The sequence below is a fragment of the Nannospalax galili genome, unplaced genomic scaffold (assembly GCF_000622305.1).
Source record: "Nannospalax galili isolate Female #2095 unplaced genomic scaffold, S.galili_v1.0 scaffold706, whole genome shotgun sequence".
NCBI lineage: Eukaryota > Metazoa > Chordata > Mammalia > Rodentia > Spalacidae > Nannospalax > Nannospalax galili.
This window is the reverse complement of record NW_008354694.1, coordinates 685,334-702,287: the sequence shown is the minus strand read 5'-3', so window position 1 is coordinate 702,287 and position 16,954 is coordinate 685,334. Positions and strand designations below refer to the sequence as shown.

Sequence of the window (16,954 nt, the reverse complement as noted above, 5' to 3'; positions counted from 1 at the left end):
AATGGTACTGCATGACACGGGTACACCTACCTACATGCAGGCAATATACTTATACACAGAAAATAAAAATAATAAAGTACTTTTAAAAACTCCTCAGCTAGAGGTGGGGGCACGTGAGCCGGCCCACCCATGCTGAAGTGCTGACTGGCCTAATCCTGTGGTGGTCTTGATCAAGCAACCACAGCTGCCATAGTTCATGAGATCCTGTCCTGTCCACGAGACACTGTTCCACCCTGGTCCTCCCTGACCTCTGGCTCTTGTAAGCTTTCCACCCCTTCCTTCATGATGTCCCCTGAGCCTTGGGGGGAGGGGGATGATATAGATTTATGACTCATTTACGACTGAGCACTCCACAGACTTATTCTCTACACTGTGACCAGTTATGAGTTTCTGCACTAACCAAGGTCTGCTGCACAAAGAAACTTCTCTGATGAGGTCTGAGGAGTTTGATACTATACCTACTTAACAAAATAACAGTAGGCTTACCCTGGGGCCTGTGAGCTCCCAAACACGGGTTCTTAGATTTGCAGTACCATGAATGAGTTTCCTGTGGAGTGGGCCTTAAATCCAACTTGAAATCAGCTGCTTACCCCCATAACATCCATGCCACTACTGAGCCCATGTATGTTGTCAGAATGGTCATGACTGTAGTACAAAAGAGCTCAAACTTTTTATCCTTTATTTTGACATGACAGCTCTGTGAGGCAGCGAGCTGTCAGCTGACGAGTTGCCATGTCTACACACCCATGACTCATGAAATACGCAGATGCCTGCTCAGTGATTCTCACTGCTGGCTCTGCTCTAAGTGGGTCCCTCCTATCAATCACCTCATTTTGTCCCCACAATCATCCCCATCATCATTTGTCAAAGATGTGCTGATCATTTCTTAGGCCTGGAACACTGAGAGATTAAGAGGCCCAGGCAAGCAGGAGGTACGGAGCCTGGAGCCTGTCCCAGCTGCTGCCTCCACAACAGCTTCCCATCTCTCTAACTGCCTCAATGTCTGGTCTGGTATCTCTTAAGTGTAATTCACCTGACAGTACTTCAAATATGGAGTCCAAGTAGTAAGAAAGGAAATCACCGAGCTGGCCTGATGCCTTCCCTTTATAGTGAGGAAAAATGAGGTCCAGGGGGGTTTGTTCAAGACCGCACAGCAGGGAATCAGCACGTGCCAGGTGCCTGGCCTCTGGTGGGACGCTCTGGTCGCTCCAATTAGGTAAGCAAAGCAACAGCCTGTGTGGCAGCAAGCAGCACCAAGACCACGTGAGACACTTCAACAAATGCAGCTTGACTTTATTGTAGGGAAGCTAGAGGGAGCTGCAGGGGAGGGTCTGGCTCTGTGGACTCCATGACTGAGCAAGAGAGAGAAGGGAGACGAAGTCCCAGGTCTGCGCAGACGTCAGAGCAGTACCCTAGGAGAGATGGAAAGTGGATCAATGGCGCCACCTACTGAGAGTACGGCAACATTTTGAGAGCAGTTGAGCCTGCAATAGGCCTTGGGGTGAGGTGGGAAAGCAGGGCATGTCCAACTGCACCGCCAACACTGTCAGCAGCCACCGCCTGGCCTCTGCCTGCTGTGGTCCTGCTGGTTCAGCACAACAGAGCTAGTGAACACCACTGACACAACGCACCCACCAGCACCTGGGAGGATCTGACAGGAGGATTATTACAAGTTCAAGGTCAGCCTGGGCTATATGAGACCCCATCTCAAAAATGAAAATAAGGGGCTGGAGAGATGGCTCAGCAGTTAAGAGCACTGGCTGCTCTTGCAGAGAACCCGGGTTTGATTCCCAGCACCCACATGGCGGCTAAGAACTGTCCTTAACTCCAGTACCAGGGGAATCTGAAGCCTTCTGCTGACCTCCCAGGCACTGCACGACACGACGACATGGGTACACTCACATACAAGCAGGCAATACATTTGGATGCATAAAATAAAAATAATAAATAAAATATTCAAAAATAAATAAATAGAGCCAGACCACAGAGGCAACTTCTTCACCAATACACACCCTACCTCTGTGGCAACCAAAGATGGCTTCCAGTTGGTCACTGTTATAGTAGATGACACCCGAGTAGATAGTCCTGTGCGTCTCAGCCTCTGGGAACCTTCCCATACTGCACAAGGCTGACACATGCAGATAGCTACAAACGTCTAGAGTCCTCTTCAGAATGCCTGGGGGTGGGCAGGGATGAGACAGGGCAGGGATATGCTAACTGCTACATCTGGCTAAGAGGACTCTTTCCATTACAGTCCTTGTTGTACACATCTGACATCTCCCAGAATAGAAAGTTAGCCAGGCTTGGTGGTACATGCCTATTTTTGTAATACAAACACTCTGGAGGTAGACATAGGAGTGTTGTGAGTTCAAGGCCAACCTTGATTATATTAGCAGTTGAGGCCAGCCTCGGCTATATGACCCAGGTTGTCTCAAACAAACAAGTCAACATATAAATGCACTGATTCCCTTTATAGGAAGTAACCAGGAGAACACAGAGTGACAAAAGTAGACCAGTATGTCAGAGGGATGAGCGAGGGGCTGGGTAGTCACTGCTTAGTGGAAATGGGGTGTTTTTTCAGATGATGAAACTTTCATTTTGAGCTGGACACAGGTGAGGTTGTCCTGCAGTGTGAAAGTACTCGGTCCCAATAAACAGCTATGTAGTCAAGACTAGCCCTTGAACCCTAATCATATCAACCACACCTCACTAACAAAAGCTACTACGAGCAAACGCTCAGCTGCATGGTACGTACAAACAGCGGGCACTAGTTTTGTAGTTACAAAAGCTCAGGTGTCCAGACCCGGTTTCCAAACTATAGGCTGGCATGTACACAGGCCCCGCTGCTGGCCTTCCCCTCTCCACACAAAGCATGCTTACTGTGATGGCTAATCCTAGGTGTCAACTTGACTGGATCTGGGATTAACTGAAATGAGAGAGAGCTTCTTGGTTGGATCATCCGAAGCTGGAAGACATGCCCTAAATGTGGGTGTTACTTCTGATGGCAGCCCGTATAAAAGGCCATGGCAGAGGAGAATGCCTTACTTTTTGCTGCTTGCCTTCTCTCACTGGTGCGTTCGTCTTGCTGCTGTAGACTGAAGACTAGCTGATCTTTTGGAATTCATTAGACCTTCAGCGCCAGATTGGGATCTGAGACATCCAGCCTTGTGGACTGAGCGACTATGGATTCTCAGCCTCTCCAGTGTGGTGCAGCCATTGTTGGACTACTCAGACTCTATCCTGTGAGCTAAGCTGATAAATCTCTATACATATATATTCATTCTACCGGTTGTTTCTTTGGAGAACCTGACTAATAGTTACTAAATACAATCTTCTTTTCAAAAATGTTAAAATACTTTTACTAGTATTATGTGAATGGTGTGGTACTAATGTGGAACCTGTATGGAGCTCAGAGGACAACGTTGTTCAGTCAGTTCTCTCCTTCAACCTCTACATGGGAAACTTGGTTGTCTTTACCCATAAAGCCATCCTGTGGGCCCGCAAGTACAATCTTACATGGAGAAGCCAGGCATGGTGGCTCACACCAGCATTTGGGAGACTCCAGTTAACCTGAGCTATACAGTGAGGCCCTATCTTGAAAAAGATAAATTCTGTATAAATAAAAACATAGGGGCTGGAGAGATGGCTCAGCAGTTAAGAGCACTGGCTGCTCTTGCTGAGGATCTGGGTTCAGTTCCCAACACTCACATGGTGGCTAACAACCATTCATAACTCCAGTTCCAGTACCTACATGCAGGCATAACACTCATACACACAAAATAAAAATAATTTTTTTTTAAAAAAACATAAACTTAATCCAAATTAGCAAGACTTGTAAATGGAGGTTCAATACATAGTAGGGCTATTTGGAAGAGATGGAGGCCAGGGCCCTACCCACTCTCCCTCCCATTGAACCCAGGGATGAAGGGATAACACCAGGTGTTCAAGTGCCAGCACAGTGGAAGATAAGACTGTACAGTGACTCACACAGGCAGGAAGGCAGGATAGAGGCTAGCTCATCACAGATAAATGTGGAAGGATCAAACCTCTTAAGTACACAGGGCAAATGAACCCAAACTCACAGTGTGGAATGATGGCTAGAACCTGAATCCCACTCTTGTGTTCATCTGGCTCGTTCCTGACTGTGGGTCAGTCAGGCAGAGAAAGGCATGAGATGTTGTGTGTGTGCATGTGTATTGTGCAGGTGTACACATGTAGTGTGTGCATGTGTTTATGGTGCACACATGTGTTTGTGGTATGTGTATGTGCGCATGTTTGTATGTATGTGAGGGAGGAATGCACTTGCCGAAGTCTGAGTGGGGAGGACAGCCTGACGAAGTCGGTTCTGTCTTCCCACTACATGGGTCCTGGGGACTGAACTTGCTTCAGCAGCACCTTCACCTGCTGAGCCGTCTGGCCGTTTTATTGTATCTATTTATTTATTTTAAGGCAGGCTCTCTACATTGCCCAGGCTGGCTTTCAATTCCCAATCCTTCCGCCTCAGTCTCTGAAGTGATAGGACTGCCAGTGCACACTCCCACACCCACCTTATCTTTAACTTGTGCTGTCACCATACACAGGAGGCTCAGGCTCGAAGTGTTCACATTTAGAGAAGAAGCTCCACTCAGTCTGGCCTCTGCCATGGTCTCATGGGTCACTGTCAGGGTCAGGGTCCTGGGCAGTCCCACACATGACACCTGCTTTCCTCTGCCTCCACCTGTTCGGAGCTCTGGTCAGGTCACGTCCCCTTAGACCTTGTGTTCTCAGTTCCAGAGAAGATAAGACGAACTACATCAAGGCAGTGACCATCATAATCCCTGAGCCAAATGCACTCTGGGGGAAGTGAGGCGGCAGGGCACAGCGGGAGGACTGCTGGGGCATGGGCGAGGCTGCCCTAGTTCCTGAGTGAAGAGCTCTGGCACCAAGCCATGTCCTGCCTGCCTGGGTTCTGTAAAGCGTACAAAGATCTGGCTTAGATGGGCCCTCGTTCCTGCACCAGGATGGATGGCAGGTTGGCTCAGCTCCGAGTACAAAGAGAGATGGGGAATGGATGAACTCGTGCACAGGAGAGTAAGGCCCAGAACACGGGTGTCAGTTGTGATGGGATGTCACTTTGCCACTCAGGGTCAGCACTCTAAACTTAAACCTCACCAGACCAGGCATGGCCCAGTGTAAGTCTTAAAGGGACTCAGAATGTAACAGAGCTGTCTGCTCACAGGGGAGGAGGTGGGGGCCATCACAGGGGGCTGGAGAGATGACTCTGCTGTTAAAAGAGCACTGGCTGCTCTTACAGAGAACCTGGGTTCAGTTCCCAGCACCCATATGACTAATAATTGCCCCTAACTCCAGTTCCAGGGGATCCGGTGCCCTCTTCTGACCACCACAGTATTGTACAACACAGGTACAATCACATACATGCAGGCAGAACATTCATACACATAAAAATAAACAAATTTTTATAAATTTTAAGGTGACTGAGCTTCCACTTTGCAGTAACCAATAATGAAACACTGGTAACCCTCTAGAGAAGGAGGGCAGTGGGGGGCTGAACAGCACCCACCTGTACCATCTCTAGAAGCCAAAGCGCAGGGCAGCGTCTCTAATCAGAAAACCCTAGTCGCACCGTGCTCCACAGTAACTTTTTAAAGAGCCAACTGGATGGTCAGACAGTTTGGGATTTGAGGTTTTCCTACCAGCATTGGTCTACAGAAGAATCCTCAGCAAAGGTTCAAAGCCCGGGAAAAACTGAAATCTGAAAGGAGTCTGGGTCCAAGCCTTTGAGATAAGGAGGACTCATGCGGCCTCACCCACCTGCCTCTCCATCCAGGGCCAGGCGCTCAGCCTGCTACTTGGGGCCGAGGTAGGACACTGCCTTTCCTGTTTTGTTCAGGGTTGCCAGCAGCGTGTCCGAGCTATGCTCAGACTCAATGCAAACCTTCTTGTTGGGCAGGTCAATGCTGAACTCCACTCCTGCAGGAAGAGGAAACGGTGTGGGAAGAGGAAGCAGGACCCTCCCGCCCTCTGCAACAAAGAGGGCTTCCTCCTCAGGGCTGTGCAGTCACCTCGCCCCTTTCCTGGAACCAGGGTGGGCGAGCCCTTGTCAAGGCATCCTCGCTGCAGACCCTTCACTGCATAGAGGGATTCAGTGCCAGGATCAAGCCAAGGCCCCAGGTATCCCAGCAGGCACTCCACTTGAGCTGTATTCTAGTTCTCCGAATTTGCTTTTTAAAATTTTATTTTCTTCTATGTATATGTGTATGTGTCCATGTTCATGTATGCCACATGAGTACAGTGCCTGCAGAGGCCAGAAGATGGCATCAGATCCCCTGGAGCTGGCATTACAGATGGCTGTGAGCGGCCTGATGTGGGTGCTGGGAACCAAACTTGGGTCCTCTGGAGAAGCAAGCATCAACCATCGAGACAGCCACACTATGTCTTTTTCTCTTCCCTCTCTTCCTGTTCCTTTTCTCCTCCCCCTCCCTTCCCTCTAAATGTATCAGGAACACCTCTTTCCTATGACCAGGCTAACTTTCTAATTTAGCATATACAATCCCCCCTCTTCTTTTAATTCTTTATTACATTTTTATTTATTTATTGTGTGTATGTGGAGGGGGATACATGTGCCAGGGACTGGGTGCAGAGATCAGAGGACACCTTACGGGAGTTGGTTCTCTCCTTCCAACATGTGGGTCCTGGGGATTCAACTAAGGTCATCAGGCTTGGTGGCAAGCACCTTACCCACTGAGCTATTTCACTAACATATTCTCTCTCTCCTCTCTCCTCTCTCTCTCCTCTCTCTCCTCTCTCTCTCTCTCTCTCTCTCTCTCTCTCTCTCACTCTCTCTCTCTCTCTCTCTCTCTCTCTCTCTCTCTCACTCTCTCTCTCTCTCTCTGGTACTGGGAATATGCAAGGCCTCAAGCATGCCAGGCCAGCACCCTACCACTGAGGTACAGCCTCAGCCCTCCTTTTACTTTTTATTTTGAGACACAGTCTCACAAAGTTGCCCAGTCTGGCGCTGAACTTGCTGTACAGCCCAGGCAGGCCTAAGCTTATGATCCTCCTACCTTAGCTTTCTGAGTAGCTAGGATGAAGCCACCAGGCCTAGCTTCATCCTTTTTTTTCAATAGCTTCCATCTCCCCCTGCAGATGTACCACACATCCACTCACTGACTCAATCCCTCCAAGAACATGGGGGTCAGCTCTGCCTCTCCAGAGCTATGACAATGATGCCCCGGTAACCCCACCCAATCCCAGCTTAGCACGCCTGTGGAAAGTGCAGAGTGGAAAATATGGGGCAAGAGCCTGGCACATGAGGACTGTTAACAGCCATTGCCAAGCCCCTCCCCATTCAATCCCTACTCCCACCGAAAGAGAAAACTCACAATGCCTTCCTAAAAGGCTGTGCCAACCAGAAAGCCACATGCAGCGGCATGTGGGAGGGGCTTATAGCCTGAGTGACACACACAACACAAAGGCCAGGCCTGGCCTATCACTGACTTGCAGAGTGGCCAGTGTAATGGGCCTCAGCTTCCCTAGCATCCCCATGGGCTGCCAGCCCTGATGTGCTTTCTGGCCTCAGTTCACTCTGTCAGACTCCCAGGCTCCAAGCAACTCCAAAACACACTGACCTTCCTCAAAAGGAGATGGAAGAACCCGTCAAAGCCAGAGACCACCCGCCCCTGCCCCAGGCCCGCCCCTGCCCCAGTAATGCTGTGCATACAAACACTGGCTTTTTGCTTCTTTCCTGTTTTCTTCTTAGCTGGGATCAAACCCAGGACCCAAACCCAAGGCCTTGCCCACGCAGGATGTGTACTCTACCACTGGGCTCTGACCCCAGCCCTTCCCTTTCGTCTCTGAAGTGTTCGCTGAACACGCTGTCGTGGACTGACATTCTCAGGCCTCAGCTGGGGTCACCCGGAGGAAAGTCCCTGGCTTCATAGGATCTCTCACAGAGTATGGAGCAGCCTGGTGTACACAGAGTTCCAGGCCAGTCAGGGCTGCGTAATGAGATCCTGTCTCAAAAGAAAACAAAGAAACAAACTGAAACTCTCCTTGTGGGACTCAGGTGAGGTACTTTCCCTCCGGGGCTGTCAACAGCAGCGTTCCATTGTGAAAAGTCCCATTCAGGACTGCCAACATGGAGGCCCTCTCAGCCCTGAGTGCTATGTTCCATATGTTCTATTAATTTATGATTTTTAGAGACAAGGTCTTATTTTATTTCATTTTATCTATTTTTGATTTCAGAACTAGGGACTGAACCTAGGGCATCACACATGCCAGGCAAGTGCTATCCCACTGAGCCATACCCCAAGCCTTTTTTTGTATTCTTTGAGACAAGATCTCCTTAAGTCACCCAGGCTTTGAGTTCACTTGTAGTCCAGGAAGGACTTGAATTTTTGATCTCAGGCATGTGCCATCGAGCTTTATCTTTTTTTTTTTTTTGAGACAGGGTCTCCCTGTAGCCCCAGCTGTCCTGGAACTCACTATGTAGACCAGGCTGGCCTTGAACTCACAGAGATCCACCTGCCTCTGCCTCTCAAATGCTGGGATTAAAGGCGTGTACCACCATGCCCGGTGGGCAAGCTTAATCTTTTTAAATGACATCATCTATTGTGTGTGTGCAGGCTGCCACACTGGAGCTCACCAACACACCAGCACTTCTAGGGCCCTGGAGGGAAACTGTAGCCAAATCCCAGCTCTGTCCATTGCAGCTCTGAGTCAGTGCCCTCCTTCTGAAAATCAAGGCACTCGCTGAGCGTGTGTTGGTGGTGTGTGCCTGAAATGCCAGCACTCGGGGAAGCTGAGGCTGGATGATGGAGTCTATGATCAACCTGGGCTACACAGTGAGATACTGTAAGAGAGGGAGAGAGAAGGACGAGGAGGGGGGAGGGAGAGGGTGAGAGTGCAGAGAGAGGGGGAGAGAGAGAGAACAAACCAAAGAATAGAGCTGGGTGTAGATGCACATGTCTGTGATCCCAGCACTCAGGAGGCAGAGGCAGGATTATTATAAATCTGAGGCCAGCGGGTCTTCCTGAGCTACCTCACAAGAGTCTCAAAAACAAAACTAAACAAGAAAGCAAGAGAATGGAGACCCTGAAGGAGACGAGACGACAGCCACGTAGTCATCACATAAGCTGCTCAGCAGAGCCCGGGGCACACCATGCCTTCCACACACTGCACTTTTACTGTTAACACAGCTGAGCCACAGCTGATGCTTCTAGACCTGCTCTGAACAGGCTTCCCTGTGCCAGCTCCCTGCCTGTCTCCAGACCAGGACCACTCACCTCCCAGCTTGTTGAGGACTCTGGAAACAGCATCAGCACAGCCTTCACAGGTCATGTCCACAGAGAACTCGTGCTTCTGCAACAACAGGCACTATGAGCCAGGCCCCACCTAGTGACCCCAACCCACTGCCCCAGGGGCCACTAGGGGCCAACAGGGGGCAGAGACAGGGCATGACCTTGCTGGAAGCTTCTTTGCAAGCAGTCTCTGGGGCTATAAGCGGAGGACTCAGGGTTTCTGTGGTTCACACTGGGAACACACCCTGCAGAGGCACTAGCAGCGCCCAGCACAATTGAGACAATCCCCTGGTGTCCAGCAGGCAAAGACAGGACCATCTTGGGGTTCCTGAGTCTTGAGCTGTGGGGTCTGCTCAGGACCAGGGAACTCTACACAGGGAGCCATTCCAGCAGTGCTGAGCTGGAACCCCCATATGCACCAGACATCAATCTCTGCATTAGTCACCTGGGTGTCTTCACAAACCAGCAGCCTGGGTGGGGACACCATTGTGCAGGCAGGTGACTCAGGTGTGTGGCTACCACTGTTCTGATCCCAGCTCCTGACACCCAAAGGCAGCATCCGAGTGCCCCATCCCCCCATCCCTCCTGCTACCAAGGGAGGGACTTCCTGGTCTCCCCAGGGTGCTGCAGCAGCCAGGAGGGGGTCCCAAGCTCCCAAGGTCTTGTAATGTCCAGGATATCTAACAAGTAGAGGCAAGTGTCCACAAGATGGGCTTCTGTTCAGTTTGTTGCTGTGCCAGAAATACTGGGAACAGCGCCTGGCAGAGAGGACATACCTAGCACACTTTGAGTGGATCGATGATGCACAAGGCTGGTGGACGACGTCTGAGTCTGAGTCTTTGGCTCAGTTTTCAGAAAAGGATTACTTATGCCAATCCTTCCTTCCTGCACAACCTCTGGAATCAGCGTACAGATCCGACACCAGCGGATACTCCCCAGCTGTAGGACCTTAACCGGCAGAACAACAGGGGCTCTTCCAGGCTAAGTGGGACAGACACAGGCTCTGACTACGCAGCCTCCACCACGGCCCTAACCGTCTCTGCCTTGAGTGTCCGTTCCACAGTGTCTCAGGGTTGGTTCGTGTGAGCTTCTGTGATCTATGCTTTCTAAGCCAGTCACGATGTCACACAGACATGGTGGCTTCTGTCCTGTTCTTTCCGGCATAACTTGAGGAAGCCAGCTGCCATGTTATAAGAACAGCTCGCAGCAGTTCAGAGGTCCACACTGAAAAGCTGAAACCCTGAAACCCACGGGTAAAAGCCAGTGACTGTGTCATCTTAGATGTGGCTCCTGTGGCCCTGGGCAAGACTGCAGAGAACACAGCCGCAGAACTGCAGCACAGTTCACTGGCCCTTAGGCCAGGCCACTTTGCTGAGAGGCTTCCAGGTGCCCAACTCGGTCTGGGGCTAATTATTAAAGAGCAGTAGACAGCTGACGTGTTAACTGGGTTAAGCGCCAGGGAGCTGGCGCCTCAGGGCACAGAGTCACGGGTTCTGATGACGATTTCCTCCTATTTCTTCCTTCCTTTTATTTTCTACACAAATGGATTTTATTTTTGAAATAAGCAAGTTGATTTTTGTTTATCGTTGATAATCAAAGGCAGGACTGGCAACCTTTTTTTAAAGAATATGCCTGAGAACCTTTAAAAATTTTACTTTGTATGTATGAGTGCTCTGTCTGCATATATGTAAGTGTTCCACATGTGTGCAATGCACATGGAGGGTAAAAGGTGGCATCAGATGCCCTGGAGCTGGAGTTACGAGGTTGTCAGCCATTATGTGGGTGCTGGAAATTGAACCCAGATCCTCTGCAAAACAGCCAGTGCTCTTAACCACTAAATTATCTCTCCAGCCCCTTCTCTCTTCCTTTTGAGAAAAATGTGTAGGCCCTGAGAATGTAATTCAGTGATATAGTGCTGGCCAGGCATGCACAGGGTCCTGTGTTCAATTCCTAGTACTGAGGCAAGCAAACAGAGGGACAGCCTAACAACCTGGTACTCTCCTAGAAGCCTGTTAGCAATCTAGGGCCCCACCTGCTTTAAACAATGGAAATCAGTTACTCCCTTAGCAAAGCCCTGATAACATCCTATTTCTACTCAAACACATCCTGGAACAGGATCTGGGAACTGCAGGCAATGCGCCAGTCTGGCCTAGACTGCTTTCTGGTACATGCGGAAAAAGGCAGACTATGTCTTCAAAGCGAACTTTTAAGGAGAATCCCCTTTTTACCATCTTATGCCTCTGTGTAACTGGGTGTGCATATGCTTAAAATTAGATGCATTATGGGAAGAGACATGCACAGTGAGCAAGGGCTTGCCTATCCTAAGCCTGTCAGTCAAATAGAGAGCCACCAAATTATACCCTAGGAACTACTCCTGAACTCCATAAAAGGAAGTCCTAGGCAATAATCACCGGGAGCATCTCCCTTGGGTGCCTGCAGCTCCCTACTATATTCTAACCTGAAGTACTGCTTTGCTTTTAATAAAATTTCCTTGCTGCTTTGCAAACTGAATCTTTATTTTTATGCCTTGAGTAAGAGGCCAAGAACTTAGAAACACCCTGCCAAGACCTGATCACAAACAACAAAACTTTTGCCCTTTTGGGGTTTTTTCTTTTTGAGAACAGGGTCTCACTTATGCAGCTGGGGCTAACCTGGAACTCTGTGCATTCCACACTGGCCTCAAACTCCCTATCCTTCAGCCTCGGCATGCCAAGTGCTGGTGCTGACCACCACACCTGGCCCAGGTACCTACCTTCCCTATGAAGCACATAAAAATATTTCTAATCTACAGGCTGAGCATCCTGTATCTGAAATGCTTGGGACCAGAAGTGTTTCAGATTTCAGAATATTTGCATATAATGAGATATCTTGGGAATGGAATTTGAATGTAATTGTGAAACTTATTTGTTTCATGTACACCCATACATGTAGGCTGAAAGTAAATTTTATGCAATGCTTTTAGTGCGCCATGTTCTGGCTGTGATGATCACACAGGGTGTGGAATTTTCCACTTGTGGTATCATCTCAATCAAAAAAGTTCTGATTTTGGCCTTGGGGTACAGCCCAGTGGTAGGAGCACGTACCTAGCATATGCAACATCCAACTATCCAAACGTGTTTCAATATCTGGCACTAAAAAGTTATTAGTTTTTTTTTTCCAACTTAAAATATTTTATTTATTTTTATTTTATGTGCATAAGTGTTCTATCTGCATGTATGTAAGCGTACCACATGCCTGCAATGCCCGAGTCCAGAAGAGAATGTCGGAGTCCCTGGAACTGGAGTTACTGAGTGTTGTTATCTGTCATGTGGGTACTGGGAAACGAACCCAGGTCCTCTGGAAGAACATCAAGTGTTCTCAACTGCTGAGCCATCTCCACAGCCTCCAGTTTTGAGTTTCTCTTTTTCCTCTCTCTCTCTCTCTCTCTCTCTTTTTAGACAGGGTCACATTGGTCCAGGTTAGCCTCAAACTTACTATTCAACTAAACTTTTTAAAAAACTTTTACTGAGCAGGGCGTGGTGGTGCAGGTCTTTAATCCCAGCACTCATGAGGCAGAGGCAGGAGGATCTCTGTGAGTTCAAGGCCAGCCTGGTCTACATAGAGAGTTCCAGGACAGCTGGGGCTACAGGGAGACCCTGTCTCAAAAAGACAAAAAAAAAAATTTTATTAACTCTGAGTGTGGATGTCAGAGGCTTGGCAGCACGCTCCCTAATCAGCTGAGCCATCTTGGTGACCCTCAAATTCCCTTTGCACAGTATCTCTCTGGCTTGCAAAAGGAGTTATTCACCTAAGGTGCCCAGGTCGTGGTGAGAAGGCCTGCGGAGGGGATGTGAGCACACACTTTCTCTGCTTCAGGACAATCTTGCTGGTTCTAGAACAGCCGAGTGCCTCAGCCTACATGGCCTGGCTCTCAGCAGAAACTCTGAAAGGGGTTTCGGAGTATGAACTTTGACTGCCCAAGGATCTAAAGTCAACAATTACAGGGAGCTCTGCACTGTGGACATCTAGAAAGACACTCTTCTTCCAGCACAGAGGTCAGAGGCCATGAGGCCAACATTCCAACTCCGAGCTCCCCTCTTCCACCTCTCGAAACTGAGGGAGACAGAAAGTGCTTAATGGGCATGGTGATCCAGTCTTCACTGTAGAGTATCCCAAGACCTGCTCCCCTACTGGGTGCAGTTCCAGCTCTGCCAAACCTCTGCTCTGCCACTTATAAAACCGGTCTTGAAGAGACTGTGCGTGTAACTTGTGGTACATCACATATATAGCAAGCACCACGAAAACAAAACTTTAAATCAGGCGTGGCAGGTCACTTCTCTAACCCCAAATACTCAACAGGCTGAGGCAGGAGGATTGCTGTGAGTTTAGAGGCACACAGTGACTTATAGGCCAGGCTGGACTACAGAGGGAGACCCTGTAACAACAAACCAATAAATAAATTGAGTCCTTTAGAGTATACTAGAAGCATTAAGATGTTACATGGCAACATACTGTTACATTATACATTGTATATATAATATTACTTCAGAAAGCCAGTGAGTGATACAATTCTTTAAGAGACTTTCTAGAACTGCAAGTGGGGATGTCACCTTGCCCCCTCCTCCTAGACAAGGAACTCCTTTCAGAACTCCAGGGCACGGAGTCCTAGGACACTGATGCCTATCTGGGTTTCCTAGCACTAATGTTTCAGTAGTTCTGAAGTACTAGGCTTGCCCTGAACACCTTACAGTATCTTGCTCAATCCTCACAATGATCCCACAAGCTAGATGGCATTATTACCTCTATGAGAGATCAAAAAGCTAAGTTTCAAGGTTAGGTATTGACTTGGGGTGACCCAGCTCATGAAAAGCAGGGCCTAGGCCGGACATAGTCCATTGAACCTCAACTCCTAACCACTGGGGTCTGTGTTACAATGGGGTTCTATCCCACTGGTTCCATATCTACATAAGAGTTGCCCTTTTGGGGGGACTAGACAGTTCGGTGGTTGTGTCACCCATTTCACTAATGCAATTCCAGTAAGGACAGAGAATGGTCCCGCAAGGCCACCTTTAAGCCCCATTTTATGGATGAAGGTGAAGATGCAATGTGGTAGAACTTACCGGAAGTAACCCAGCACAAGCCAGAGCACAGCCTTGTAGGGATTCCAAACGCTGCACCCTGCACTGCTGAGCCTTGGTCTGCAAACCTGTTCAAGTCACCAGCTTGGAGGTAGTGTCTGACCAAGGCCGCCTGCCTTCAGCTGTTGATCTGTAATAAGGTGCCTACTGTGTGCCTCACTCCCATCACCTGCTCAAGGTCCCCAGAAGCAGAGGCAGAAGAGAGGGGCCCTCACAGTGCCTTTTCTTCACCTGTGCCCCCTCAAGACATTGGAGGCCTCCACTCTTGGATCCCAGGTCCTAAATGATCCTTTGACAATGCCCCCCTGGGGACTTGCTCCACTGGTAGGTCCAGAATTTCTGTCTGGTGTCCAGACAAAAGGCAGGACCCAAAAGAAATGATACCTGATATGTCCAAGGCTTTACCCTGGAAGCCTCAGTTTCACTCCCAAAAGATAAGCTGCTAGGACACAATACCTGAGGGAGAACTCTGGGTGCGGCGCCAAGGATCAGGCACCCCGAGGAAAATGCTTCTCAGCCCGTGACCGCAGCCAGTATCTCAGCAACGCGGATCATAGCTTCCTCCCAAGCCAGTACAACTGGTTTTGCCCAGAACTTCCCAGGAGCTCTGGCTTAATCTTGGTCTTTCCCAGCTCCCAACAAAAATTATTTCCAACAAATACTGGACATTTTCTTGTCCTTCTTTCCTACCTAAGCAATGAGGCTATAGTCGCCATGCACGAGCCTGGAGGGGTTCAAAAGCAAGACAAGCCTCTGTTACTCCTCAAACTCTGCTCTGGGCCCGGGGAACCCCCGGGATCTCCTGTGTTGGAAAGGAGGAAAACACCGGGTCCGATGAGCGTAGCCCAGCGCCGAGCTGGAAGGGCAGCAAGGGCACGGGAGGCGGAGACCCACACGCACCTCTGAAAACCCGCCTGGTCCGCTCCGCACCAGCCGGGCCCTCCCGCCCCGGTGCCATCCCGGAGCTCCACCGCGGGGGCGCGCACGTGCGAGGCAGGCACCCGCGACCCTGCTTCGCCCCGGCCAGTGTCCCCGAGAGTGCAGGCAGGCTGGGGCTGGCCTCGCCGCAGCGGGGGTCCGAGGCCGGTCTTCTCCAGCAGCCGGCTCAAGAACCCAGCTCCCCGGGGCGGCAGGAGCTGGAGGGTGCGGAGGGGTAAACTGAGGGACCCCGGCCGCGGCCTGCGCCCTGAGAGCAGCGCCTGGCCGGGCCGCGATGCACCGAGCCGGCGACGGTGGGTGGCGCAGCCGGAACGGAGCGGCCACTTACCGGCATGACTGACGCGGCACTGGCTGCAGCTGGAGCGCCTCTCTCAGGCAGCAGCGGCGAGCTTCCGGGACAGCGCGCGGGAAGCCCCGCCCCAGAGCGGACCACGACGGCCAGGCCTACCCCCGGCCTGCGCTCTGCCCAGTTCCCGCCCCTTCCTGGCCCGACTATGATTAGGCTCCGCCCCCGGCCTGCGCTCTGCCTAGTTCCCGCCCCTTCCTGGCCCGACTATGATTAGGCTCCGCCCCCCGGCCTGAGCTTTGCCTAGTTCCCGCCCCCTCTGGGTCCGGCTATGGTTCGGCCTCGCCCCCTGAGCTGGGCTCTGCCTAGTTCCCGCCCCTTCCGGGCTCGACTAGCGCTAGGCTCCGCCCCCCGGGCTGCGCCCCCCCCCCCCCCCCCCCCCCCGCCTGTATCCGCCTAGTTCCCGTCCTTTCCTGGCCCGACTATGGTTAGGCTCCGCCCCCCGGGCTGGGCTTTGCCTAGTTCCCGCCCTTACCGGGCCCGACTACGGTTAGGCCACGCCCTCTGAGCTGGGCTCGGCCTAGTTCCCGCCCCTTCCGGGCTCGACTAGCGCTAGGCTCCGGCCCCCCGGCTGCACTAAGCCTAGTTCCGGGACCGACTATGGTTAGGCCCCGCCCCCTAGGCCGGGCTCTGGTCGGGCCACGCCCCCTCCTAGCGGGCGGGCGGGCTCAGAAAGCCTGGACCTTTGCAGGCCCCGCCGCCTGGTTTTCTGGCAGGCGAGAGGCTCACTCCGCCACGTCTGCGAGGGAAGAGGCGGTACTGTGCTGCCTCCCGCCGCTGTTGGTTTAGGGCTGGCACAGGGAAGGGCGGCTCACGAGTTCATTCCTTAGTGTACAGCACGAGTGGCCGGGCAGCACTGCAGGGCTCCCCTGCCTCTGGCGACCCTGAGGGAGGACCCCAGCTCAGGGCTGGCGCGGGCTGCAGAGTTCAAGGCCAGCCTGGATTACATGAAACCCAATCTTGACAACCTTAAAGGGGGCTGGAGAGATGGTGCAGGGGTTAAGAGCACTGGCTGTTATTTTAGAGGACCAGGTTCGGGTTCCAGCACCCACATGGCAGCCCACACTGTGACCCCAGTTCCAGGAGATCATAGACCCTTCTGGCCTCCACAGGCACTGTACACACGCGGTGCACTAACATACATGCAGGCAAAACACATAAAATTAAAATAATACAATAATTTAAAAAATCTAGGGCCAGGCATGGTGGCACATGCCTTTAATCCCAGCACTTGGGAGGCAAAGGCAGGCAGA

General features: G+C 51.0%; 1 protein-coding gene across 2 annotated transcripts; it reads right to left on the bottom strand.

Moving 5' to 3' along the window:
* Positions 1-1,267: 1,267 nt before the first annotated feature.
* Atox1 (antioxidant 1 copper chaperone) lies at positions 1,268-15,838 on the bottom strand. Of its 2 annotated transcripts, XR_607925.2 has the most exons (5): positions 15,684-15,838; positions 9,285-9,360; positions 5,812-5,970; positions 2,018-2,176; positions 1,268-1,412 (listed from the first exon to the last, which is right to left on the bottom strand). XR_607925.2 is itself a non-coding variant. In XM_008851863.2 (4 exons), exons 1-3 carry the CDS (start codon positions 15,687-15,689, stop codon positions 5,846-5,848), a joined length of 207 nt encoding a protein of 68 aa, XP_008850085.1. In that variant the 5' UTR covers positions 15,690-15,837; the 3' UTR covers positions 1,268-1,412; positions 5,812-5,845. The 2 variants fall into 2 exon arrangements, 1 of the variants encoding a protein (XP_008850085.1); XM_008851863.2 differs by lacking the exon at positions 2,018-2,176 and having other exon boundaries at positions 15,684-15,837.
* Positions 15,839-16,954: the final 1,116 nt, after the last annotated feature.

Coding starts and splice junctions, on each gene's coding strand:
- Atox1 (XM_008851863.2), bottom strand. Junction 5,971..9,284: donor AGTCCTCAACAAGCTGGGAG/GTGAGTGGTCCT, acceptor CTCTTCCTGCAG/GAGTGGAGTTCAGCATTGAC.